At 39.1% G+C, this 27,199-nt stretch overlaps 1 protein-coding gene across 3 annotated transcripts in view; it reads left to right on the plus strand.

Annotated features, from left to right (window-relative positions):
- SRBD1 (S1 RNA binding domain 1) overlaps nt 1-27,199 on the plus strand; it is a 216,416-nt gene that overhangs the window by 67,411 nt on the left and 121,806 nt on the right. For all 3 annotated transcript variants that reach the window (XM_025204932.1, XM_006014738.3, XM_006014737.3), the window contains 2 exons: nt 4,655-4,745; nt 5,875-5,982. In XM_025204932.1, coding sequence (XP_025060717.1) covers nt 4,655-4,745; nt 5,875-5,982 — 199 coding nt within the window. The remainder of the gene's footprint in view (nt 1-4,654; nt 4,746-5,874; nt 5,983-27,199) is intronic.

Raw genomic sequence — 27,199 nt, forward strand, 5'->3', positions numbered from 1 at the left:
CCCCCCCATGCCCCCAGGATGAGCCGCTGCTCCATTGGAATCAGCCCCCCAAATCTCTATCGGTGCACCTCTCGTCGTAGGTCTTCTCCAAGTTGAGGTTCAGCATGGCATTGTTCTGTCTCCTCTCCCGCTGGTACTGTAGTGAATCTTGCAGCTGCATCAGGGCATTGTGGATCTGTTGCTCTGGCACTGTGCACACCCGGTCCTTGTGAATCACTGCACCTATAACAGACGTAAAAAACTCAGCCAAGACATTGGCCATTAGTTTGTAATCAAAGTTCAGGAGTATAATTGAGTGCCTGTTTCTCAAGTCCTGCCTCTCCCCTTTCTTGTAAAGAAGGTTTATGAGGTCTTTCTCCATCTCTGCTCCTAGGTGGCCTGCCCGCAGGTGCTCCCTATAGACCTCCAGCAGGTCTGGGGCCACCTAGTCCCAGAAAGCAACATAGAATTCTTTGGACAAACCATCTGCCCCAGGTGTCTTACTGTTCTGGAAGCTGCGGAGCATCGTGTTGATCTCCCACAGCGTCCACTCCTCCACTAGCCTCTATCCTTTGTCCACCCTAAGGACTCACGAGAACCTTTGCAGGCAGTCCTGTATTGTTCCAGGGTCCTCCAGTCGTGCCATGTAGAGCTGCTGGTAGAATGCTGCTGCTGTCTCCAGCATCCCATCATTTGACTGGTGCTCCACCCCTGCTCAATCTGCCAGGCTGGTCATTGCTTCTTTCTTGGTTTTCTTTATCTTGCTAAAATAAGCAGACCACTCTTCTCCCTCTTCCACCCAGGGGGCCTGGGCTAGGAAGATCTTCCTGGCCTGTTCCCTTTACCATGCCCCAGTCTGGGGGCCTCATAGCCTCCCTTATATCCTAACCCTAAGCTGCCTGCTTGTTCAGGCTCTGTAATTTGTGGGTGAGGTGTTCTTGTTGCCGCCTTTGGAACCAGGCTTGTCTCCTTCCAGCCTTCTGGAAAAGTCCCTCATTGTCTTTCACCACTCTGTGTAGTTCTGGTATCTGGGTCGGAGGGTTTTCCATACTGCGTAGTGCTGCTTGAACTCCCACTGTATTTTCTCATCTTCCAGAAGAGTCACGTTCAGTTTCCACATGTTCTTGCTTCTCGTGGGCTGCTTTCCCACTTCTGCTTTTACTGTTAGGAGGCAAAGGTCTGAGAAGCAGACCAGCGTGGATTTGATCTTGACTACCTTACACCCTTTTGGGAAGAAGATGAAGTCTATGTGTGATTTTGACTGCCCCAGGGGGTCTACCTGAGTGAACTTTCCCCCAGGACCTGTGGCCTCTTTGCCTGCATCCACCAGGCTATGTTTGCAGATGAGCTGCTGCTTGGAGGATCTGTCCAGTCCTTTCATTTGGCCTCTGCTTATTCTGTCACCCACCTTGAGGATGCAGTTCATGTCCCCCGCAGTCATCACTGGCCAGTCACTGGGCACTGCTACCTTCTTGTTCTTGAGGAAGGCATGTTTTGCTGGTCCTATTTCCTGGTATGTATGCATTTAAAAGCTTGAATGTCCCTTCTTCTGTTGCCAGGGTGACCTGCAGCAACCTGCCTGCAATGTTTTCTTGGTGCTGCAACGGCTCCACTCTGTCTCCCTTCGGGGGTACTGTGACCCCCGCTGTCTGGTCATCACCGGCTCCTGACCAGAAGAAGGACCATGTTGCCATCTCTTCTTGAAATCAACATAGTCTCTAGAACTAGGCAGGGCATATTCCTGAAGACAAAGGATGTCTGCCCACAGCTGCCCCAGGACCATTTCAGTGGTGTCCCATTTCTCCTTCCTAAGCAGCTTCTTACATTCACTGAGGCTATAAGGATCCCCATGCGTAGAAATGCGCTGTGGTTGGGTCTGGAGCCTAAATGCCCTGGTACTACAGGAAAACAGAAGAGGATGACGGGAAAGAAATGGCAGACCTTATATGGCGGAGAGGGGCCTGGCATAGACTTTTTCAGGGGCAGGCCCTCTGAGGAGGGCAGTGGGTGGGGGTACGGGTGTGGATATGGGTGCATGGATAAGCGATGCAAACTGTGTAATGGGTTTTTAATGGTTTAACTGTCAAAGTATGCTTTGATCAGCCAAGTGAACCACAGGGGCCGCTTAGCGGAATGTGTGTACACATATATTTTTGCAAAAAACCCAAAACCCCTATCTTCCATTTTTCAGGAAAGTCCATTAATTACCAGACTGTGAACTAAGCTGGATGGAGGGGGCTACTCTTCACTTGCCTTGTTCAGTCTGAGCCACTGTGCATAAAAGAGTGCAAGATTCATGGGGCTGGAGAGAAAGCTCGCAAGAGAGAGAATCTCTTTGTAGCCTGGCCATGTGGCCACTCTTCTAGGAGTTGTGGATTATGATCATTGTGCAAAGGGCTGCTTATTTATGCATTTGTCATTAAAGAATCATTGATTTAAAATACATAAAGGGTTTTGGCAACGGAGGCTAGAATTCTGGATTCCCCCTCACCAGGGAAATGCCCTCACTGCTGAGTTAAAGCGTCTTGAACAGGGGCGGGCAATTATTTTGGGCGGAGGGCTGCTTACTGAGTTTTGGCGAGCATGACAGGCAGCGCAGGGCAGATTAATATTAATTTTCTAAATTTTAGGGGCCCTGTGGGACAGATAGAATGGCTTGGCGGGCTGCATCTGGCCTGCAGGCTGCATTTTGTCTATCTCTGGTCTTGAATCTCTGTTTTCCATTGTACCCTGTCCAGCTGTGAAATGTTTTCTTTATTTTCATCTGACTTTCACAGCACAAAGTGCTGGAATTAGAGTCTCACGTACTGCTTATTGAAAAATGTTTGCCATACCTAGTGCAGCATAATATAACCAACTTAAAAAAAATTGTAAATGGGGTGGCTGTTTTTCTGTATATTTTGTAGAGCAGGGGTTGGCAACGTTTTTGGGCAGAGTACCAAAACCACCTGCAGCCTTGACTTGTAAGATGTTGTCTTGCCAGGGGTGGACAGTGGGGGAGCCGTGAGGAGCCCAATCCTTGTGGTAGTGTCACCCCAGTCCCTTCCCCTCCATCCGCCCCAAGGCTCGCATGCCAAGCAAAATGCCTTTGCATGCCATCATTTGGCACATGTGCCGTGGTTGTCTACCCCTGTTCTAGAGATATAGGAATCATTTAGTCCAGTTGCACACAATTCATCTGGCCCCACGGGCTTGGGTCTGGTCCGTAGGCTTCCTCATTTGTTTGGAAATTTGGCAGCAGCATTAATTGTCCCTGTCACCAAATTTATGGACCTAAGGGAGCCCTGCAGGCCAGATGACATGGCTCTATATGCCAGGTATGGCACCTGGGCTATATATTGGTCACCCCTAATTTATTCTGCTAGTGGAAGCATACTGATTCCTTAATTATTGAACTGTATTTACAAAATTTCTGCTTTAAAAGGCTATATTTGATCAGTGCGAAGCTGATTGTATTACTTAACTTTTCGTTAAATAGGCAAAAAATCGTCAGTAGTTTTTGATTTAAACAAAAACCCTAAAAGATACAAAACGCACACAACTTCTCCTCTGCCCAAGGAAAAAAACACCCCTTTGATTATATCCTTAAATATTTACATTGTGGATACATTGCTTTTTTAAGGATGGAAATTCTGTTACAGAAATAAGTACGTATACCACTTTTTAATCTGTTATGCTCTAGCAAGACTTTGATGAGAGGTCAATAGATTCTAAAGAGCATGGATTGGTAAAGGACCCTGCATCCACCAAAGCATTAGCCCAGGTATTTATTAGTGGTTTTAACATCCCAGTACTTTGGTGAAGTACAGAAGCATTTGCATCATTTTACAGATAGGAATCTGTAAAGTCCACATTTTTAAAGGTTACGTAACTCCCATAGAAATCGGTGACATGCAGGATGTTTTTGCCTATACCTGAGATTGAACCTGTCTCAAGTTTTGGTTTAGTTTTCTAGCAATAAATGTCCTTTCATATCCATAGTTAACTTACCAAAGATTGGGAGATCTTTTAAAACTCTTCAGTCTCTTGCTGAACTGTGAAGAATAAGTAATTGTGATCAGTGCTTTATTAGCTCTCTGATTTTTGTGGAAGAACAGGTGAGAAAGTTAAATATAGCCACTGAATGTGTGCATTAGAAGCAAACTGAGCTCTGCAGTTGAAACCAATACTGTAGTAAATGGTGTGGTGTCCACATTCACAAATGCAAGTGCCTCTGGTTAATCTGCTTGTTTGTATTATCTCCATATTGAGGGAAACTTAGTTACTCACAAAAAACAATAGAAAGAGTCACAGTTACAGTTGGAATTAAAATCCAGGAGGTCCTAGGTTGCAGGTCTGTGCTTAGATAACTAGATCCCACCTTCTTCTAACCATATTTTAAGGTGTTCAAATTATGGCAGTATACCTTTTTGTAATTATGAAGTATACTGTATTTGCTCATTATGAACAATTATGCTGATTGATGCTGAAGTTTATGTTATATCTATTGACATGCTTGGCATGCTATTTACTATGGCAGCTAACCCAGCTCTTTTGCTGTTTGAATCAGCCCTAGAGTCTATAGGAAATTGAAAGTTATTTATTAAAATGTTTCTTTATAAATCAGCATGTGGCTTTGGTAGTCTAGCAGGAAATACCATTTATGGTTGAATGGATTTGCCTTTCATTATTCTAGGTCAGATACTCCATACTGATGTTGTCTACTTACATTCTGGACAAGGATTCCGTGAAGCTGAGAAGATAAGAAGACTTCTTCTTCAATACAGGTATGATAAGGAAAAATAAAAATAGGAAAATGGTAGGAACTGATACTGACATTGGGTCAAAATTGGCCCTTGAAAGTTCAAACAGGATTCCCGGAGACTTTAGTGGAATTACTGCTGTTTTTTGTGACTGAGGGCAGAATTTAGTTCAATTTATGCTGTTGTTTATAAACTATCTGTATTAGATACTTCTGAAATGAAGCAATGAATGTTCATGGTTCATAAGTTAGGTGCTATGCAGCTATCTTTGTAAAGCTCTGCCAAGCTTTTCCATTTCTAGGAAGTATGAATTTTCATGAAAAACACTGCAAAAGTGTGCAGTGCAATAGTCCTACTTCAAAGGAAGTATCTAATCACTTAGCAATAAAGATCACTACCTCAAGTACTTATGATTAGATTGGCTTATCCCAAAAAGCAACAGTTGGCTTTGGGAGGAAATGCACCTGGTACAGGTAGACTTCCACAAATGGCAGTCTTAGCACATAGATCTCTGCTCAGCTACATGCTGCCGCTCAGTGGAAGAGGATCACCATTGAGGCTTGAGGAGCTGAGTATCTTTTTCTTCATGGTGATTGCTTTTTAGTTGAATAGGAGCTGTTTGGCAGAGAAGTTTTCTGTCCTTACAGTAAGCTGACTCTGCTAAATCATCTAAAGATACTAAGAAAAATACTGAGTGACAGTTCTTGAGTTTCCTATAGTGAGGGTCATTCTTTGCTTCTTTTAATATGGATATGCAAATTATGCCCCCTCCCTCTTGCAGTGACACTCCCATGCAATCAAATCTACCTTCAGACAATCAAACCTCTTCCCAATCTCCAACACATATGCTTCTTAAATCCTGTAAGTTTTCCTGATATACTGCTATTTACAAAGTTCCTTTATCGTGGTACCAGCTATGAAGAGGTTTGGATTCTACAATGGCATGTATTGACTACTTTAAGATAGATGTATTGACTACTTTACTGTAAGATGCCCTTGTGGTGTAACTTACAAAATTTTGTAGTCATGAATGATAGGAACATATTCTTGTTGAGTACAGGCCTTTATTATTACACAAAGCATTTATCATCATTACTATATACATCTAACAGCATAGAAGAATTGAATGTTTGTTCTTTTTCCCCTTTTAAAGCTGCAGCACTGTTGTGATTGGCAATGGGACTGCTTGCAGAGAAACAGAAGCTTATTTTGCTGACTTAATTATGAAAAAATATTTTGCACCACTGGATGTTGTTTATTGGTAAGACCACATCATTTGATTTACATTTTATTCATATCTTCTGCAAATTTTAAGTTCAGTAGATGCTTTTAAATTTATTTTTTGAGGTTGCTCTTTTTCAGCCTCCTTCTCTTACCTCCATCTTTTCCCTTTATTGTGTCAGGCTGACCTGCTTTCTGGTCATAGAGAAATGGCTTTGATTCCCTTGGGAGAACATTAAAAAAACAAACAAGCAAGAAAACACTATTGGATCAGTTTGATAGGTTCCTTAGAGCTCCATTGAAGGAACTTCCTTTTCTTGGGAATAAGTGCTGCCTCTGTAGCAAAAGTGAGGTCTGCAAAAGTAGGCTGCCCAGACTCAATTCAAGGAGTCTTGTAGGCAGTGTTTTACTACAATAAGCTGCTGATCACTTGGGCCATTTCCATACATATTTAAATTCTTATTTCATCTATGATATGGAATGCTTGCTGATCCTCTGGGTATTAAGTTGTCTGGAAAATATTTTGTTAATGCACAGCAAAAGTATCAATGCTGCAAAAAACTCAATTATTGGCAACTAGACTGCAGAATTCAAGCATAGAACTCTTCAGGTTCCAGTCTGAATGGCAACTCTGTCCCCTGCCTGTCATCCTCTTACCAGAGGACAGTTCTTGGTTTTCTTCAGGAAACGAAGAAATGTCCTTTGGGGCTGCTGCTCACTATAATTTTATTTTAAGAAAGTCTTTGGGGTGAATTTAAATCTTGGATTAAACTTTCTGGGCTAGAAGTAAAAAAAAATAAATATATATATATATATATATATGTATCACAAGATACACAGTGCCTTTCCAATAAGATGGATCTGTTTGCAGAAATATCTCAGTATTCCAAGAAGGCATTTCCTTTCTTTGAATCGTTGTCATCATATGCATGTAAATGTTTCCTTTAGTCCCACATAGAAAAGATGTCTGACAGAAATTTTCAGTATGTGAATTTTTCTTAAGAAATTACACTACACTACTTCAATAAATGAAGTTTAGTTCCATTTGCTCTTTTTGGTTTATTTTTCCAGTCCAGTGTAAAATGTGGTATGAAAACTACTAATTTAACCTGGTTTTTATTTTGAAAAGATTCATAGGGGTCCTATTTAATTTTTTAATGAATGTTTTCAAATAGGGAGCTCAAGCAAGGCTACAAAAGCTTGAACATCCTTTTTATGAATCCTGACCCAAAACAGCGGATTTGTACACTTAGATTAACATGGAAGAACATACCGTGTGTGGCAAAAGGTCACATTGTTAATTTTTTAATATCCATTTAGGTATAATTTGGAAGTCATGTATGATAATATAAGTGCCTTATTTTCTGTTTGTTTGAATGGCCATTTGTCATATTTAGGATTTTTAAAAGTCCTTTATGCTACAGAATGTAAATATCTCTGTTGTTCAGATTCATGCAGCAAGACGCATTTTACTTCATGGCTGGATTTTGGGCAGTTTTCATATCATGTTTCTTTATGTTTAGTACTTTTTACTATTAGTAGCATAAGAATGTAGAGATCATAAGCAAAATGTTTAGCCATATCCAGTTTTGGAGCTCAGTTTTGTGGAGCTCCAAAATTAAAAAAAATAAGCATATTGGAAAATGATGAAAAGTGCTTACTATATAGGAGGTTGTAAGTCCTTTTTAAATAAAGTAATGCAAACAACTAAACTGTTAGGTTTTTCTAATCATATTATGGAGTCAGATTTTTCTCAGGTTTCAAGAACTGTGGTAGGATTAAACAATTTTTTTTTTTTCTTTTTTTCTTAACAAACATTGCGGTAAAACTTCTAGAAAAAACTATAAAGTTTGATTGCTAAGGTAACATAAAATGTAGTATAATCAGCATGCTATTTATTAGCAGTATCAATATTAATATATATTATAGTAGCACTTGAAGGACCTCAGTGGGATTGAGGACTCCTTTATACTAGGCACATGCATAACAAGGAAGGTGGTCTTTGCTTCAAGGAACTTGTATAGAATGCTCAGGGGCACCACTTCACGATGTTAAAAGATGCAGTGGTTGGAAATTTTAATTCAAATTGTGGTGAACATTATTTCAACATACTTGCTGCTGTCAATGCCCAGTCGTAAGTTTAAAACCTCAAATAGATTTACCCAAACTAGTTAGTGAAGCTTACAATATTTTTCAAGCAACTGGTCCACTCTTTGGGCTTGGGGTGGGGAAAGAGAGAGGATGGGGAAACAGTGAAGCATGAATCATAATGAGTACTGTCAGTCACCTGAAAAATGGATCAAGAACAAATACTGCATTGTAGCTATTGCGTTGCCACAGAAAGCGATTTTTCATTAATATAGTCAGGGTTGCTCAAATAATCTTCCTTGTGACAGTGAAAACGCAAAGGACATTTCTACATAAAGGTTGATCACAGTAATTTTAATTAAGTAAAATTGAGAGTGCCTTATGTTGATTTTACTTACATCTGTAACAGATCTTTTAAGTAAAATTGGAAAAATACACTCTTAATCCAAGGCGTATGTCCGTATCATGGGTTTTGCATAGCTTTAGCTAACTTGGCTTACAAGCCAGTTTTGTGAAATCATTGTTGAAATTATAGCCTAGAACATGAAGTAGGGCAACATTCATACCCAGTACAATGCCATTTTTCTACTATTCACTTTCTGCTGCACCAACATGAGTACTCTCGTATATAGAGTCACGTTCAGTTCAGTGTTCCCACTTCAAAGGATTCTCATTGGAATCTACAGCCATTTTTAAAAGAGACAAGGTTTTCCTTGGCCCTGTAAAGAATGTTTGATTCCTTTACAGATGCTTTAAAGCTCCCAAATCATTATCTTAGTTACTAAAATATTGGCAGAGCATCTCAGCTGATGAGGTGATAGGAAGCTGATATGATGGAAGTGCAGGATTTGGCTTCCTTTCAAAGTAAAGATTGCCAGTCTGTACTTCTAAAAATACTGATAAAAGTAGAGTTGGAGAGCAAATAAGTGGATTGGAGGAGTGTTTGTTTTTAGCTAGTTCTCCCATTCATTTGCTTTCTTTTTACCATTGTGCGAAACTAGCGTAATACAATTTCAGATAATGAAATCTAGAAAAAGTACACTGTGTACATGCAACTGGATGCTGCCTTTCCTCTGCCACTGTGAGTTTTTGCATAGGTTATATACTTAAGACCATTTCTAAAGCCCTAAATAGTAATTTTAGAATTGCATGAGGAGAGAGGCTGCCTTGGATAAGTTTCTGATGCCACTGAAGTCCATTAGAATAAAAAATTACTTCAGAGAGGTAGAATTTATCTTCCCATGATTTTAGTTCAGTGGCAAGAATACAATTACCTGACTTGGCATTTTTAAAAGTTGATTTATTTGCATATTTTAAGCTTTTTAAATTATAATTCTTTGAGGAGATAAGTTATTTTTGTGTCCCTAAAGTCATGTTGACAAAATATTTGTATTTGATCAGCTTTCTATTAAGGCTTTCTACAAGTAGTAAATAAAATATGAGCTGGTAAAATACCATGTCTTCAGGGGTGGTGGTCATATTGTACATAGTTCCACTGCAATACTGAAGTTTTGCAAGGGGGAAATCAAATCAGGGAAGACTCCAGTAGGAAATTGGGCACGCTGAATACATAATTTTTTGTGGTTTAAAAAACTGTCTGGATTCATTTTGACAGTTTATTATTTAAAACAAATATTTTTCACTACTCGTACAACCAGTACACTTTCATATACCTAAGTCCAACCTAAATAACTTTAGGACTTTTTTTAAATGTAGTTTCTCTTGTAGATCTATGTTTATTGACTTAGATTAGGACTGGACTAGTGCCCAGAGACAGTCATATCTGGTCTTTAGCTTTTTGTTACTAATCAGTTTTTGTTACAAGGTCCAATAAATATTCTTGATTATTTTTGTTGGTTTTATTGCAAGTTCTTGCCAAAGATGCAATGTATTATAACCAAAACAGATGTTCTGTTTAGACAAGTGTATTTGCTTTAACAGAACCCAAATTGTAAATGAAACAACAGTATGTTCTACATTAACATGACAGCTGATGAACTTCAGGATTTCATAGGCCTTTTTAGATTAAATTAAAAATCCTTGAGAAATGTAAGGAGCTTTTTCCTTATTTAGAGCACCGGAACTGGTTTTCTTTGGCCTGCTGTCAGTGCTGGCTTTCAATGGAGTGAAAACTGTTTGAGTGACAGGTGGGCTATGCTGGAGTGGAGCAGTCCAAATACCATGTTAAAAAAAAATCACATTTTTTTTTCTTTCTGCTTAACTGGTTTTATGATTGCCATAGTAGTATACTTACAGATGAAACTAATTATTTTATACTTGTTCTATTGATATCCACTTAGTATAAATTATTTCAGCTCATAGCTTTTCGTATGTATTTTAGATTACTGATAGTTCAAATGTCATCAACAAATTTTGAATGTAACTAGTGTACCCCAAGGTGCTTTATGCTTATTATCTATTTGGCTTGTTGTCATTCATATTGGTTCTATTATACTTGACTTTAAACAGCTGGTCCTTCTCAGTCACCTTCAGCAAAACTATTTCTAGTTCTTGAAGCATTTGAAGTGTTGATCTAATTGATTATCTACTAACATTTAAGTTCACGTACTTCTATACTGTAGCCAGCCAGGCAAAAATATGTACAATTCTGTAAGGTTCTTATTTATAACATTTTCTATTCCTTTGCTTTTAATGGTTTAGTTACTGCTCTAAATTGCTTAGGAATTTTCTGCTAAGGTAAAATAAGTGTTTCATAACTTCTGAAGTGGGATTTTGCTGGTCTAAAATTGATTTGGAAATGTTTGTTCTACAGGCATTTAAGTTCACTGGTATTTTTATAGGTGTCTGTACAAAAAATAAATATCCCTTTTGATTTTAATGTATGTTTTATGTTGCTAAATATCCATGCTATGCTCTCTTGACTTTAACAAATGCCACTTTCAAGTTCTCTGTGCCCCTACATTTCTAATGTTACACCAGCTTAATTCTCATTACTTTTCTGCTTCATAGCACTCTCAGTCTGAAGGGAGCCTAACATTCGGCTTCGCATTATGATAATTAGGTTTCAAGGCAATGTGGGGGGATTAAGATGTCTGAGGTTTAGTTTCAGAATAAAGTTCAAAACTACTTGTAAAACTTGTTTGAGTGGTTAACAGAAGTAGTTTTATTTATTCACTACTCATGCAGCATTAATCCGTGTTTCATCAGGTACCCACAGTGCTGTAACTCTAGATGTGACCCTGGGACTTGATTTACCTCAGCTCACTTTTCTTTACTAATGTGCCGTGAAAGAGGTACATGAAAGATAGCCAACATCAAAGTACCTTTTAAAGTAAAATGGTTGATATGAATCCCTTGGTATTTAACACTGTCTGTCAAATGTTTCAGCTGGTTTGCATCCTCTTACAAGCTATTGCTTGCTGCACTAAAGCAGTTGTGTTAATTCTGTTGTGGGCACAAAAAAAGGGGGTGGAGAGTATGAAAAATTTCACTTTTTTTTTAATTGTACTTTGAATTGTTAGTTTGGTCAGTGAGATAATGTAACATTGAAGACACATGTATGCACCCACACATCTTAGTCATTAGATGTCTGATATAGGAAACAAAAAATAGTTCACAGTTCAAATAGTCCTTGCAAAAGGACTTAATGTGCCATAAAGACAACACAAAAAATAGTAAGGAACTGAATTGAAAACTGTTGTTTAACTGTTAGCTGTTTGGGTTCCTTTTGAGCATTTTGCATGTTCAAGTTAAGGCTAAACAAAAGAATAATATAGTGAACCTTGACCAGGTTAAAATACATATGCGGAAACGTTTAATCTATGTAAATAATAATAAAGCTGTTACTAGTTCTCCATCCAAACCATGTCTTTCATCCTTTGCTCTAATGGATTGTTCCCACTGTGATCTCTGGGAACAGATGAAACAGAACTGATAACATGAAACACTTCCCAGGAAGGACCATATCATATATAATGTCCTGATCCTGTTAGAAGTTCTGCGTCACCTACGCAGACAACAGCAGCTATATCAGAATTCTTTCTTTAAAAAAAATCCAAAACTTTCACCTCTGTTTTTATTTGAAACTGCCCTATAAGTGAAAATGTTATAAGTGAGATGTTTTGAGCTTCATGTGGGGTATCCCTACAGATGAGTATTGAAGGTGAACCAAACCGAGACTGTACAGGCAGCACATCGCCCTGCCACTGCAGGGGAGCTGGGCAGATCCACTGTGCAGCCAGGAGTCTCACTGCTGCGGCAGGAAGGCCCACCTGACCCCTGTGTGGGGCCTGGCATTTCCCTTCCTCCCTCCCTCCCTGTGACAGCAGGATCTGGGCACAGGAGAGGTCTGTAGTTCAGGCTCTGTCCACAGCCCAAGCCCCAGCTCTTACTCAGGGGGGCAAGGGGAAGCTGCAGCAGCTGGGCAGCATCCCCTAGTGGCTCAGCTGCACCCACCAGTGGCCTGGCCCATGTAGTGCTGGGAGCATGGTGAATACATAAGGGGCTGAGACCGGGGCCATTCCTGCAGGAGGTTACTAAACTAGGTGTAAGCTATTGGTTAACCATTTAACCGCTATAATTGGAGGAGGTTAAATGGATAATTTTTTTAATGATATTTACTTCTCTAGTAGCCTCCAGTTTTTCCAGATCACCAAGAGAAAGCTGTAAGACTCAGATCCAGAACAGAGAGTAAGGGAACCATAAAACATATTTTTCACATAATTCCCTCTCTTTCTCCTTTACATCAGTAACAAATAATCTTGCTAACAATTATAAGTGTTTTTGATACTGTGCTGATATTCTATCATGAACAAATTTCATGCAGTTTCATAATGATTTTATAAACGCACAAGAACATTTTGAGTTTTATACAAAAATAGGAAACATTTTAAGAGAAGCTATACTAAACATTCAACAATACGGTCATACATTGTACAAATAAAGGAAAAAATAGCAAGTCAAGAAGGCTTCTTACTGGTGGAGAGAGGTAGTTAGCTGTGTTAGTCTGAAGTCAGGCAGAAGGCTGCATAGATTTCCACCTGATAGCCTATTCAGTGTAGTGAAGATGTAAAAAACACTACTTACAGGTTGACATAAAAGGAGTATGTCCATTAGGTCCCGAAAGAATGGTTGAAATAATGAGTTGAGCTTACTAGCCAAAGCTCAGAGAATGAGTCTCAGAAGTGTGAAGAACCAGTTTAACAAACACATTAAGGGAGAATTACGGGGAAGCTGTGCTCTACCAGGATAAGTAACTTTATTCTGTGCATAGAAATGTATTTAATCTGTGGATAATCATCTTTAAATTGATCCTGTATTTCATTTTGCACTGTATTACAATAGTTTTTGCTAAGATTTTTCCACCTACCTTTCAGTCCTTGGTAATAGAAATGTGTATAGGTTGAAACTAGACATTCTAAACCTTACAGTGGAAGAGAATTATTTTTATAAAAAACAAAACAAAATCAGCTTCTTTGGGTGTCTGTCATTATCTGTCATAACCTTGTTATTTACAGGGAAGTGATTTTAGGCCAGGGGTTGGCAACCTATGGCCCGCTAGTTAGATCTGGCCCAGAAATACATTGGGTCCAACCTGTGGCAGCTCAGTGAATTGACAGCATCCTCCAGGCACAACAGCAGAGAAGGTGTCTCCAGGACCCTGTTGCCTGCTGTGTTCAGTTTATTCTCTCTGCAGCATTAGGGGAGGCATCCCCCCAGTCTTAGCACCTACCCTTTTCTAGTAATTCTCTTTTCAGTATCTGCTGATTGCCAGGAGGTGTGGGGTGCAGTCTGTGGGGGCGCCAAGTTGCAAACAATGGCCCATGGTGGCAAAAGGTTGCCTATTCCTGATTTAGGTTATTAGTTCATAATACAGGTGCATCTAGTGGAGATTTTATAATTTGTTTTATCCATAGCCTTTTCACAGAATTTTGTAAAAGTGGACTTACATGAAGGACTCCTGTTAGAAGAGGCGAGGCAGAATTTTAAATTCTTCCAATTTATTGTTAAAAACACATTACTTTGTCAATAAGGTATTTAGAGTCTTTTTAGAGCAAGGGTTGTCATCCTATGGCCTTTGGGCTGAATCTGGCCCACAAAGCCAGGGCATCATCTGGGGAGTGGAAGGGAGGGAAGGTGTTGATGGTGGCAGCACTGCAGTTGGAGAGGTAGGGGAAAGGGGAGAAAAGAATGGTTGCCAGGCTGGAAGTGGTAGCTCACCTCAGGACCTAGAACCGTTTAAGGTCCCCGCAACTTCTAAAAGTTTGCCGACTTCTCAAAGTATTGTTGACAGATTCATTTGTTGGCTCTTCTTTCTAAGAATATTTGAAAGGTGGAATTTACCTTATAAGAATTGGGCCTCTTCAGGGTAAAGCTTGGGTTTAATGTTAGTGAAGTATGAGGAGGATTTGAATTGGGAGGCATGATCTACACAAAAACAAAGAGGTGATATTGTCACAGAGCCCTTGTGTTATTGGTTTGAAACAGTGGTGTGTTACTTGGGTGGCCCTTACCTGGCCATCTAGCTGTTGTTTATTCTAATAGTACCTAAAGTGCTCAACCAGGTCATAGCTCCTTTGCTCTTGGTATTTGGCATAAATTGAGTAAAAGTTTGTCTTATACACTTGATATATCACATTTTCAGCTACCCTCAGCCACAGCATTCAGTTTTTTGTCTCCAAAAATGGGCATATTGATGTTTTACAATACAATAATGTGTCATATACAACAGGTCCCATGAGAATTTTTATGCTTTTTCTATGATTTGTAAGTAAAGATGCTCGATTCTTATATAAAATGCCTAAGTGTATACCTAAACCTGAGGCTCTGGCTGAAAAATGTGACCAACTTGAATTCTTGCCATCATGGTGACCATGTAAAACCTGTCTTAAGCAGCTGGATCTCCAAATCCTTTCCTTATAATATGTTTTGGCAAGAATGAGATAAAGTAAGATTGCCTTATACTACTACTACTGCAGCATATATTTTTAAATGTGCATCACTGACTAAAACATGAAGTTGTAAGATCTGTTACAGTGAGATACTTCATATAAAAAGGAGTTATGTACGTTAAAGAGTTGGGGTTATATAATTTTATTTGTGTGTGTGTTAAATGTGCCTAACATGGTATTAAGAATATTTGTTATAATACAAGTATCATACTCTAAAAGTGTCTTTTTATAGAGTATGACTGTGTTTTGCTACACTGCATACAAAACAAGTCAAAAATTGCTCTGTATGAATCAACTTCTCAAGTCTTTCATTTGTTTGAGGTTTCCTTTCCCGCCACGCCAACAGTGTATTAATTCTGGTCCTCATTCTCTTAAAACATAATGAGAATGAGATGTGATGAGATAATGACATTATGAGTCTCATTGAGACCCAGGCTTAATGAAATTAAGTAATTATTAAATCATTTAAAAAAATATTAAAAAGACCCATACATTCCATGGTTTATTGAGCAGTTGTGATCCCTACCTTACTGCATGGAGCTGAGACATGGACAATGTACAGGAAACACCTCAAGTGTACCATCAACGCTACCTGTAGAAGATTCTTCAAATCCATTGGGAAGATGGACGTACCAACGTTAGCATCTTCTCGCAAGCCAGCACCATGAGCATTGAGGCAGTGATCATATGACATCAACTTTGCTGGGCTGACCACGTTCTGACTCCAGACTCCTGAAGCAAGTTTGATTCTTCCAGGTCAGTCTAGGTGTGTACTCAACAGGAGGGAAGAAAAAGCACTTCAAGGACATCCTAAAGGCCAGCCTGGAAAAATGCAACATCTACATCAACTCGTGCGAGACTACTGCCTCGGATGCCCCCAAATGGAAGAAAAGTCTGCTGCAAAGATCTCAGTACTTTGAAACCTTACTACAGTAACAGGAGATGGAAAAGTGGGAGCAGCAGAAATAGTGTGTCTTGGACCGAATCAAGAATCTGGAGCCATGGAAACGTGTGCCTGAGTTGCAACAGAGTCTGTCAGTCCCAGATTGGCCTTGTCAGCCATATTTGGACCTACAGATAGGACAGTCATGGAAGAAAATCATCCTCAACTGTGAGGGATTGCTGAAGAAGAAGGAAAGACATTCCAGATACAACATTGGAAGAGTTGTATGGAATTAAAAAGAAAATACTTACTTGAAATTTCCAGAGTGTTCTTACTGTGAGGTTTGTGGGGTTTTTAGTTTCTCTCCATACATACGCACACACTCTTCCTCTGCCCATTTTCTTACTCAGGACATCACATATGCTTGCATCACTTATACCTCTTTCTGGTCCAAGCTGTGAAAAAGTTTTAAAGGGATCAAATTTAGATCTCTCACATGCTAGTAGGGAGCCATGCTTTAGAGACATGAAAATCTTTTAAAAACAAAACAAGATGGAATTGCTTGCTAAAATACTAAATTAAGACTGTTTCAAATCATGCTGCTTTCTAAATCACGACATCTGTGATGTTTAGGACTAGGTTTTGCTATCCTTCTCAAATTTAGAGTTACAAAAATGTTTCTTAAAAGCTGCTTTACTATGCTGGCCCTGGCATAAAAGGGGGACATTTCATTGCAGTAAAAAGCTCTTTGATGAAGAAAATTTTGTTTTGGCTGCCCTCTATGTTATTTCTATTTACTCCTGTGGGGTTACGTGTGGGGCGATTTTACTAGCAAGTAAAAGTGTCCCAATCTGGCTCCAACTGTCCAAAGTATAGAACATCAATGGCATCTAGGTTTAAATTATATAAACATAAGAGGTACCCTTTTTGTGATATATTAAAACTGAGCTTTTGCTGTGATTAATCTCTGATCTGGCTATATTTTTAGATTGTGTCATGTGTTCAATGAAACCTACTGTAGGAGCACAGTGGATAAGCAAACATTTTTTGGCTAGTCAGATTGCCAGTAATGTATTTTTATGTAAATTGTGATTCTTCCCAAATTCATACTTATTCATTGAAGTGCAAATTTGGACAAACAACTAGGGAAGAGTGTAAGAGTATTGCTCAGGCATGCAGTGATGAATTCAGGAAGACCAAAGCGCAATTGGAGTTGTAGCTATCAAGGAATGTGAGGGTAACAAGAAGGGTTTCTGCAAGTATGTCAGTAGCAAGAGGAGGATCAGGGAAAGTGTGGGTCCCTTACTGAATGGGGAGGCAACCTTGTGACTGAGGATGCAGAGAAATTTGAAGTGCTCAATGCCTTTTTGGCTTCAGTCTTCACAGGCAAGGTCAGCTTCTAGACTAGTGCACCAGGCAGCACGGTTTGGGGAGGCTGTGAGCAACTCTCTGGGGAAAGAGCAGGTTAGGGACTATTTAGAAAAGCTGGATTGTACAAGTCTGTGGGGCCAGATGGGAATTGGCTGATGTGATTGCAGAGCCACTGGCCCTCATCTTTGAAAACTCATGGTGATCTGGAGAGGCCCTATATGATTCGTAAAGGGCAAACATAGTGCCCATATTTAAGAAAGGGAAAAAGGAGGATCCAAGGGACTATGGACTGGTCAGCCTCACCTCAGTCCCTGGAAAAATCATGGAGAAGATCCTAAAGGAACCCATTTCTAAGTACTTGGAAGAGAAGAAGGTGATTAGGAACAGTCGGTATGGATTCACCAAGGGCAAGTCATGCCTGACCAACCTGATTGATTGATTTCTATGACAAGGCTCTAGATGCGGGCAGATGGGTGGATGTGGTGTACCTTGATTTTAGAAAGGCTTTTGATACGGTCTCTCACAACATTCTCACAGACAAGCTAAGGACATAACAGCTGGATGAATGGACTATAATAAGGTGGATAGAAAACTGGCTGGAGCATCGGGCTCAGAGAACAGTAATCAATGGCTCGGTGTTTAGTTGGCAGCCGGTATCAGGTGGAGTGCCTCAGGGGTCGGTCCTGGGGCCAGTTTTGTTCAATGTCTTCATCAGTGACCTGGAAGATGGCATAGAGTGCACCCTCAGCAAGTTTGCAGATGACACCAAGCTGGGGGGAGTAGTAGATACGCTGGAGGGTAGGGCTAGGATTCAGAGGGACCTAGACAAATTGGAGGATTGGGCCAAAAGGAATCTCATGAGGTTCAACAAGGACAAGAGCAAAGTCCTGCATTTAGGACAGAACAATCCCTTGCACTAGTACAGGCTGGGGACTGACTGACTGGGCAGCAGCTCTTCAGAAAAGGAGCTGGGGGGTTACAGTGGACAATAAGTGGAATATGAGCCAACAGTGTGCTCTTGTTGCCAAGAAGGCTAACGGTGTACTGGGCTGCACTGGTAGGTCTGTTGCCAGTAGGTCAATAGAGGACTGAGGGGGCATTTAATAGCAGCCTTCAACTGCCTGAAGGGGGGTTCAAAAGAGGATAGAGCTAGATGTTCTCAGTGGTGGCAGATGACAGAACAAGGAACAACGGTCTCAAATTGTAGCAAGGGAAAGTTAGATTCGATATTAGGAAGAATTTTCTCACTAGGAGGGTAATAAAGCACTGGAACTGGTTACCCAGAGAACGTGTGGGCTCTCCATCCTTGGAGGTTTTTATTACCCAGCTAGACAAAGCTTTGGCTGTGATGATCTGGTTGGGGATGGTCCTACTCTGAGCAGGAGGTTGGACTAGATGACCTCCTGAGGTCCCTTCCAACCCTAATTTTCTGTGATTTCTATGATTTACAAAACTGCATTTGAAGGTCTGCAATCAAGCTTTTACTGACCTGCCTTTATTGTTGTAAGATGTTTGTTAGATAACTTTTTTTCATTTAATAGAGTTTAAATGGTTCAGTTATAGTTGACACAGATAGCAGTAGCTATGTTTAAGTTGTCTAACATATTCTATTAAAGCTCTTCCTTTAGAGGGTTCTTTGTTTGAAAGACTAAACAAAAACAGTAGTTTGGGAAACACAGTTTATATGTGTTTGAATCTCTAAATAGTTTTGTATATCTCTTGAGCAACTCCAGTACAGCAATGGCTTAGAGAAGAAAGCTGAAATTTTAAAGGAAATCTCTAGGTTGGATAGGTGTCTCTTACTATCACTATGACAATCTGGTCAGACTTGTCCAAGTTATGAGACTCAGGAAATTGCCATTTGCACAGCTGTTATCAAGCTCCTTTAATACCATGAGCTCAACTGTCAGAACTTGGAGAGCAAGGAAAATGATGTATACATTTGAGGAAACTTTTAACAGTTGCTTATAATACCATGATTTTTTAATCTGATAACTAGAAATACATAACTAGAAAGCCTCACCTACGGTAACGGTGTCCTACAAAATAAGTACTGTCCCCTTTCTATGGCATAAAACTCATATTTCTAGTTCAAGGTATCAGACATGGAAGCTTTTCAGTGGTTTGAGACTCGGTATTGTCATGCTGCACTCAGTGCAGTCTAATTCTGTATTTTCCTTAAACCCGGAGCTGTGCTTGGATTATTTAACTTTTTCGTAAGGAAAGTGTGTATGTTTGTGCGGTGGAGGGGTAGAGAGGGGAGTTCATACCAGCTTCATTAATGACACTGAGAGCAACTACTAAAAAAAAAAAAAAAAAAAAAAAGCCGAGATGCTGGGGCAGATGGAGCATCCCCTCTCCCGCATGCCCGATGGCAAACCCAGAAGCGGACCAGAAGTACTTCCAGTCCACTTCCAGATTAGCCCGGGAGTGTGCTGGGGCTTCCCCCCACCAAAACCCTCCTGGCTTGGCAATCGGCTATGGGGAGACCCTGGATGCCCCTCTGAACTAGGAGGCAGCAGTCGCCAAGCCAGGGGTGGGGGCGGAGGGGGGCCCCCCACCGTGCTCCTCAGTGGACCAGGAAATGGACCGGAAGTGCTTCTGGTCCACTTCCAAGGCTGCTGCCCAGCATGCTGGGGAGCCCTCCGCACTCCTGTGGGACGCTCCATCTGCCCCATCATCACAGCATTCATGAGCCGTGTGGTATCTCGAGGTATGTAGAAAAAACATTTAAAGCTGTGTCTGTCTGAATCTCCAATGAAAATAGTGGATTTACCACCTCTGTCTTTAAGTCAAGATGCTGATGCCTTTCTGGAACCAATGCCTTAGGTGAGCACAGGTTATTAGACTGAGTACAGAGGTAACTGGTTGAAATTCTACATATGGCATGTTGATATTCTTTTGAGAAATGTATTTCTCAGGTGGTAAAGAAAGCATTTCAAACTTTGATTCATACTTCGCGGGCATATGAAGGGAATAAAATCAGAAGAGCAAGTGGGGGTTCATTTTTCATACTGCTTTTGCTGATGAACAGAAAACACAGCATGCAACTGCGGCTACTAATCAGTAATAGAGATGTGAGTTTAAATGAATTCTGTCCTTTGAACTATTCTGTCCATCAGTTATTTTTTGTTCTTTCATACACATAATTTTTAAATGTGTGTTCCTTGTTAAATTTAGAGTAAAACTAAGCACTGCTTCTGTTTGGTCCTCAGGAAAGATATCTCTGCTTCTAACTATAGCTAGTTCCTTTTTATAACAGCAACAAAAAGAACAATAATTGTACCCAAGCAGCTGAATAGTTTTGGTATTTATCTGAATAAAAGATTCTGAAAAACCTACACATCTTGATGAAGTTGTGTTTATTGATGATATCAAATTGAATCTTCAAAAAACTTCTCTTGATTTTTGTATTTCATTCAAAACTCTGCAGGCAGCCAAAGTAACCTGCTTGCTGCTCAGTGCTTTTGATGGGATACACTAGTGTTAACATCTTGATAAAAATGTATTTTGACATTTGAACTTGACAAGAAATGTTTTGGGGAAGCAATTTAGACATGCATCTTCACTGGGTGATTCTCTTGTCAGGATTATGATATTCAGCTGTAGTAAACATACTTTGGAAGTGAGCTTTCAGTAAGATCAGTGAGGCAGTTAGTATTTATTTTTTGGTGTCCATGTATTTTTTCTCTTTATATTATAAAGTCACAGCTCAAGTGTGTTTTGTCACCTTTTACATTTCTTTGCTTCCCTTCCCTGTGAAGTTACAGTCCTACTTAGATAGGCTAGATATCCTTGCATTCCTTGTGTGACACAAGTGATCATCTCTGTTGAAGAAAATGTTACACTTCCTAAAATATTCAACAGAAATCAGTTCTCAATTTGAATGTTTATATTGTAATTGAATAATTTTGAAATTGGTATATAGTACTTCTTAATATGTCCTTACTAGTTTAAAAACCTTTTGAAAGGTTTTATTTGGTTTTTCTGTGTTGGTAGAATTGTTCTTCAGACTTGCTGAAGAGTAACCGTACTAGACAGTGCTCATCTCCCTTTTCCCCTCTCTGACCAGTCTTTGCACGCATATGGCTGCTACCTTTTTAGCTTTATCTTTGCTGTTGCTGAGAGTCTCTTACAAGTTTTAAGCAGTTTCTTGTGGCTTTTTATTTCAATTAAGAATACAGATGTCAATGCCTGATGTAACAGTTCATGTAAAATATGTTAATATATTGTTCAGTGCAGGAAAAAATGGTAGATTTTGATTTATTTTCAGTCTATTTCTAACATTTTAAAAGCATTAGAGAGAGAAAGAACCCCCCTAACTTCTAGTGTTACATGCTGGCAGGCCACTGTTTATAATTCATGTTGCAAGTTTTTATGGAGAGGCATTAAGTTTTCTTGAACTTCTTAAGCTTGCTTGAAAGTTTCTGCCTAAAATTTCAAACATGCAATAGAATATGTGGATTGGGTTTAAGGTTACATCTTTTCTGTATTTTTTAAACGCTTTAAAATCAGGTTCTGTTGTATTTATCTGCCATAATGTGAGTTTTGACTTTTTGGTTTAGCCTACAAGAGTTGGCACTGCCACATCACATACAATGGAAGAGCTTTCAGTACAGTCAGTGTGGTCGGTATCTTTAACAGAGATGGAGGAGGTGTGGACTTAAGGCTGTGCGGAGCTTTTTCGTTTCACAGGTCTTAATTCTTTGCCTTGTTTGCCATTTTCAGACTGTTTTTGATGTAAAAGGTTTACATGTCTCTGAACCTTCTCAAGCTTATTAATTTAGGACCAGCTTGATAAAAAGTGATTTTTCAAATGCTTTGTTTTGCAAATGTGTTCGTTTTTAGGACAACATTCTCCCTTCCATTTATATCTCATAAATCAACACTAAAAACTGAAGCGAAGTGATACTCTGTACCCTTCATATTGAAGTCTGTATTCTGTTAACAATTTGGGATCTGAAGCAAATATCTTTAAAAGCTTGGCAGTTCATGTGGATATTCAAGTTCACAAAGGAGCTAGACAGGTTAATGGATGATGGATCCATTAATGGCTGTTGAGAAGAATAGTCAGGGATGTATCCTGTGGCATCTCTGAATCAGTGACGGAGGATGCCAGGGAGGGTATGACAGGGGATCTATCACTGTAGATATACCCTGTTCATAAGCTGTCCCTCTAAAGTACACGCTTCTGCCACTGTCAGAGACAAGATAGTGTGCTAGATGAACCGTTGTTCTGACCCTGTCTGGCACGTCTCATGTTCTAAAATACATGGAGAGTACATCTACTGTTCCTTTAATGCTTGAGATTTTCTCCATCTGGTAGGGTGGAGGGAAGTAGTAAGGGGTTTTTTCCTGCTCAGATCCAGTTCAAGAATCAGACATCATTGTGAGTTCTTATTATGGTTATTGTTATTTTTCTCAGCATCTCCTTGTTAGCAGAAATTATTTTGTTAAATATGTGGAGGTTAGTTATAGGGGGATGGCTGAATGTGAGAGACCTGGTGCAGTTTGAGCTGCAGGCAGTGAGATTCACAGTCATTCTGCTCTCTTCTTGTGAGAATCAGCAACACGAGCCTTACTGTTCATTTCATTCCTAACCTGTTTAGACTTACTGTTTTTTACAGCATTTGAAAAGCTTGCTTGTTTGTTGTTTGTTTTTAAAAAACAACTTTTTGGTATAATTTGTTCTTAAAGGCAAATAGCAAGTTCCCTTCAGTAAGGGAAAATAACTTTGTTGTGTCTGGAAAAGAGTGGTTTACAGCACTTTGTTTTTACTTCTCCTTTCATTTAAAATCAGATAAAATTCACATTAGTTGTAAACCAAATGTCTTCAAACATGTTAAAAACACTTTCATATTAAAACAAGGCTAAAAACTCCCTTTTCAGTTGTGCACCTGCAAGTGGTTAGCGGTGCAAGTAAGTGCTAGTGCGTATTATAACACACTAAGCTCTATCTTGTAGGCCTAATCAGGTGTTTAGGCACCTAGGTACTATGATATACCCACGGACAAAATTACAGGGAGAAAAATTAGGTATCTTTTTTTTCTTTACTTAATTTACTTCTGTCCTGTGTTCATGTCATTAAAATTGGGGTCACGTAATATTATTCTTAATAACAACAATAGTAAAAAAAATCATGAAAAGGAGTTTCCTGGTATGTAAGCATGAGAAGTGCAATCCAAAAACATGTCATGGAAACAGTTTAGGAGGGGGTGAAAACAGATGTTTAATGTGAAGTGCTCTTCCAGATTTATGCCATTTCTAGTGATACCACTTGTGAAAACTGTCCAAAGTGGATTTTGAACAGCACAAAAGAACAAGTTATTTACTTTTAACTAAATATGTTAGTTAAAAGTAAAAATAAATAAAAATAAATACTAACTGCCTCTTATTAACTAAATATGTTATTGAATATATTTTTAATGTTACCTACTCTTGTCCTGGTTAGGGATCCTACAGTTTTCTATTTTGCATGAATACCTCATCAATACCCAAATTCACTGATGTCAATTTTTTATTTTTGAGTAACAGTAATGATTTTTTTTTTCTGTACAAAGAGTCTTGGTTTACATGTGCTTCTGAATGGCACTTAAAAATATGGATCTGTTTCTTGTGGGAGGGTAAAATGATGAGGCTGGGATTGCTTGGGATGTACCTGACTTTTTTGGAGATGGATTGGATTCAGATCAGCATCTGCTACTGCAAAACCCAGCAGATATGTGTGATATCAGAAAAAACCCAATATTTAAAACTATGGCAATGAGGAACACTAGAGAAGACATGAAAGAAGCCTGGAGGCTTGAAAGGAGAAAGAATGTATAAATTAAAAGCAAAGCACCAAATATATATATGTTACTCTAGAAATACCCAAGTCTAAGAATTAAATATATTTTTTTTCTTAACTCATCAGCATTTTGCCCTTGAGAAGGGCTGGATATGATTTAGCTATTGATAGTGTGTGTGTGCGAGAAATGGTAAAATATAAATACATATGCCTTCTATATGTGAACTTTAAAATGAGTTTTTTAGATTGACACGAATATAACCTGAATTTCTGAATCGGATGCTAATCTTTTTACCATTCTACTTGATATTAAACATACCGACTAGATTGTTCTGCATTGGTCTTCACATAGGTACTGCCTTTTGACTTACTTCCTGCAAATTTCTTGTGGGATATTAAATCCTGCAAATTTCTATTTTATTCTTATCCTACTCCAGTCTGTTATAATTGATTTATATAATTCACCTCCAAGAAACACTAGATGGTGCTTCTACATGTCACTCATTTCCAATAAATACCAACACTTTACTTGATGGACAAAACAGGACACTTTTCTGGTGTGAAGTTCATATTCAACATGAACTTTGAATATTTGCTAGTTACAGGGAGCCTTGAAAGCTATTTCAAGAAAGACTAGCTATTCTTTATGTGGGTTTTTTTTCTTGTTTTTTGTTTTTTTTTAAGCATACAGCAAAGACAAGGGAATTTGGACTTTAAAACATGAACACTATGAAGAAATGTGTTTCAAAACTTACCAATATGTGAATTTATTTAAGTTTGCATAATCTATTTGCTTTAGTCAACCTTCATTTGAAGTACTTTGGAGTCAGAAGGCAAAGCAGGAAGATATTTTCCTGTGAATTGGAACAGTTAGAATTTTTTTGATGTATTTATTTCACTTAGAAGTGAGAAGGAATATTGACGTCACCATGATAAATTCTTGCCATATTATGCTGTCCTCTTCTACCCATGACCCATAGACGATTTCATGGTTATTATGTCCTCTTCTGTTCCATTAAAGTTCTTGGAGAAAGCCTGAACTTTGTGCTCTCCTGGCAACTCTGGTTCTCCAGTTTAAATCTTAGAATTGTTCTTGGTTTTTCAGGGTCTGTCACAGAGTTCTACAAGCTAGCACTAGAAAAATATTCTCTGGTATTCCATATTTTTAATAAGACAGATATGGGGAACTTGCTGGAAACCATTATGAGATCAGATACAATATCAGTGCTCTTTGTGGGGGTGGAAATAAAATCTGAATCAAAAGGGCAGACCTACAGGCCAATGTCTTATGAATCAAGGCTGCAGATTCCCACCAAATCCTGGTTGGATTCCTTCCAGGATATTTAGAATGAGCATTAAAGAAAATGACAATTGCTGGAGGTATAACACTCCAAGAAGCACTTAGATCCATATGTTGTGGTCTTATCCATTTATTGTGCTGCTCTGAGGACAAATCCCTGTTAGAATTAACATGACATTAAACACCAATCTCTTGTCCTGTATCAGTAACTTCATTTTGTCCCTTACATTCACTCTATCTGAATCACCCTGGCTCCAAATAAAAATGGCTCCTTGGGGCAACTAAAAAGCATATTCTTGCAGCCTTTCTGGATAATTTCATACATACTCCTAGCATACAATGATACATTATTAGAGATGACTAAATATTTACCAAATACTTTGGTGAAATGATAGATGACGTGTCTTTTATTTATTAAACAAACAAACCATTAACAATGGATTTCTAACATCATTTCTAAATAAAGACATTTTGAGCTAGCTTCCCCCTGGAAAGATCAGCCTGGGTCCTACCTGTTTTACACTATTTTATTTGTGCCCTTGAATCTTTATTTGTGCTGTGTGCAAGAAACAAGCTGCACAAAATTAGGGTTCTAGTCTGCAAAATCTTTCTTGTACAATTATTACATTTCAAATGACTAACCTGCTCCTTATGCCCTCAGCTAGAATATTTCTCTGTAGAAAGTCAAATAGACCGCTATTCAAATGTAGGGCCAGAGGGATACTGTATTGGGTTTGCCTGCAGTTCCCAAGGACAGATATACTCCGAAACTCATAAATAAAAGGTTTGATTGTCATTCATGCTAGGTGAAAGCTAGAAGAGATTAACACTTTGGGTGACACTGCATGAAACAGGTCTCTGCCATATTCTTGAGCTCTGAGTAATTTCAGACCACTGAAGGGGCAGTTCTTGGGTGGGTGAAAGTAAGAGGATATAAGATTTCAGCCAAACTTGCTGCCTTCCCCAGTTACCCCTTGAAATGTTTTTGTTCATGTATCAAGCAGGAAGCACTGCCCATACATGTTATAATCTATGTATGTTTTCTGATTTGTGCATAATTTATATTTACTTGTTTTGAGTGTGGACTGTTTAAACTATTTACCTAGATAAGAACTGTTTATGCATATATGGGTTGCACGGTGCAACACAGAAGTTTTGGTTAGGCTGTGTACTATGCTACTGCAGGACCATTACAGATGAATGTCTTCAGTAACAAAAACAGCGGTGGAAACAAAGGTTCTGGATTATAGGAAGATGCCTACCATTTGTCTTTTGGATTAGCTTTTTTGATCCCCAGCTGTTTATGGGTATTGAAGTAGTAGCAGGGGCGAGAACTGTTTTTTTGTTATTTCTTGTTATTTTAGCTTGGCTAGAAGAGCAAGATTTTAGCTGGGGTTCTGGCATTGGCACTTAAGAGCTGTGGAGTATATTTCTGACTCTGAGAGAGACATTTTTACCTTTGGGTACATGATTCATCTGTACTTTAGTTTTCCTACCTGTAAAAATTAAAGTAATTTTGCCTTTTTATTGTAAGTCACCCTGAGTGTTTTTTGGGAAGGTCAACATATAAACAAACAATATGGTAGTCCCAATGCTGAAAAGTGCTTTGAGGTCTTCTGATGAAAAGTGCCATATGCAAGCTAGGTATTCTACTTTTTATTAAAAGATTGGAATCTATTGTTTTGGGGGTACCCCAGGTATTCAAGACACTAGTACTCTTGAGTTTAGAGTAATGAGTTTCTCTACAAAGGTCTACACCTTGAAGTCATCTAGGACGCGACTTCTAGGATCTTCATTGCCAGTTTAATTTCTAGATGTACTTGTAAAGGCTTCTGCTAGTTTGAGACCTTTTCTCTCCTGTGCAATACCACTGTATTTGAGGTGAGCTAAAATGCTTAGGGCAGTGATTCTTGTCCT

The sequence above is a fragment of the Alligator sinensis genome, unplaced genomic scaffold (assembly GCF_000455745.1).
Source record: "Alligator sinensis unplaced genomic scaffold, ASM45574v1 scaffold131_1, whole genome shotgun sequence".
Taxonomy (NCBI): domain Eukaryota; kingdom Metazoa; phylum Chordata; order Crocodylia; family Alligatoridae; genus Alligator; species Alligator sinensis.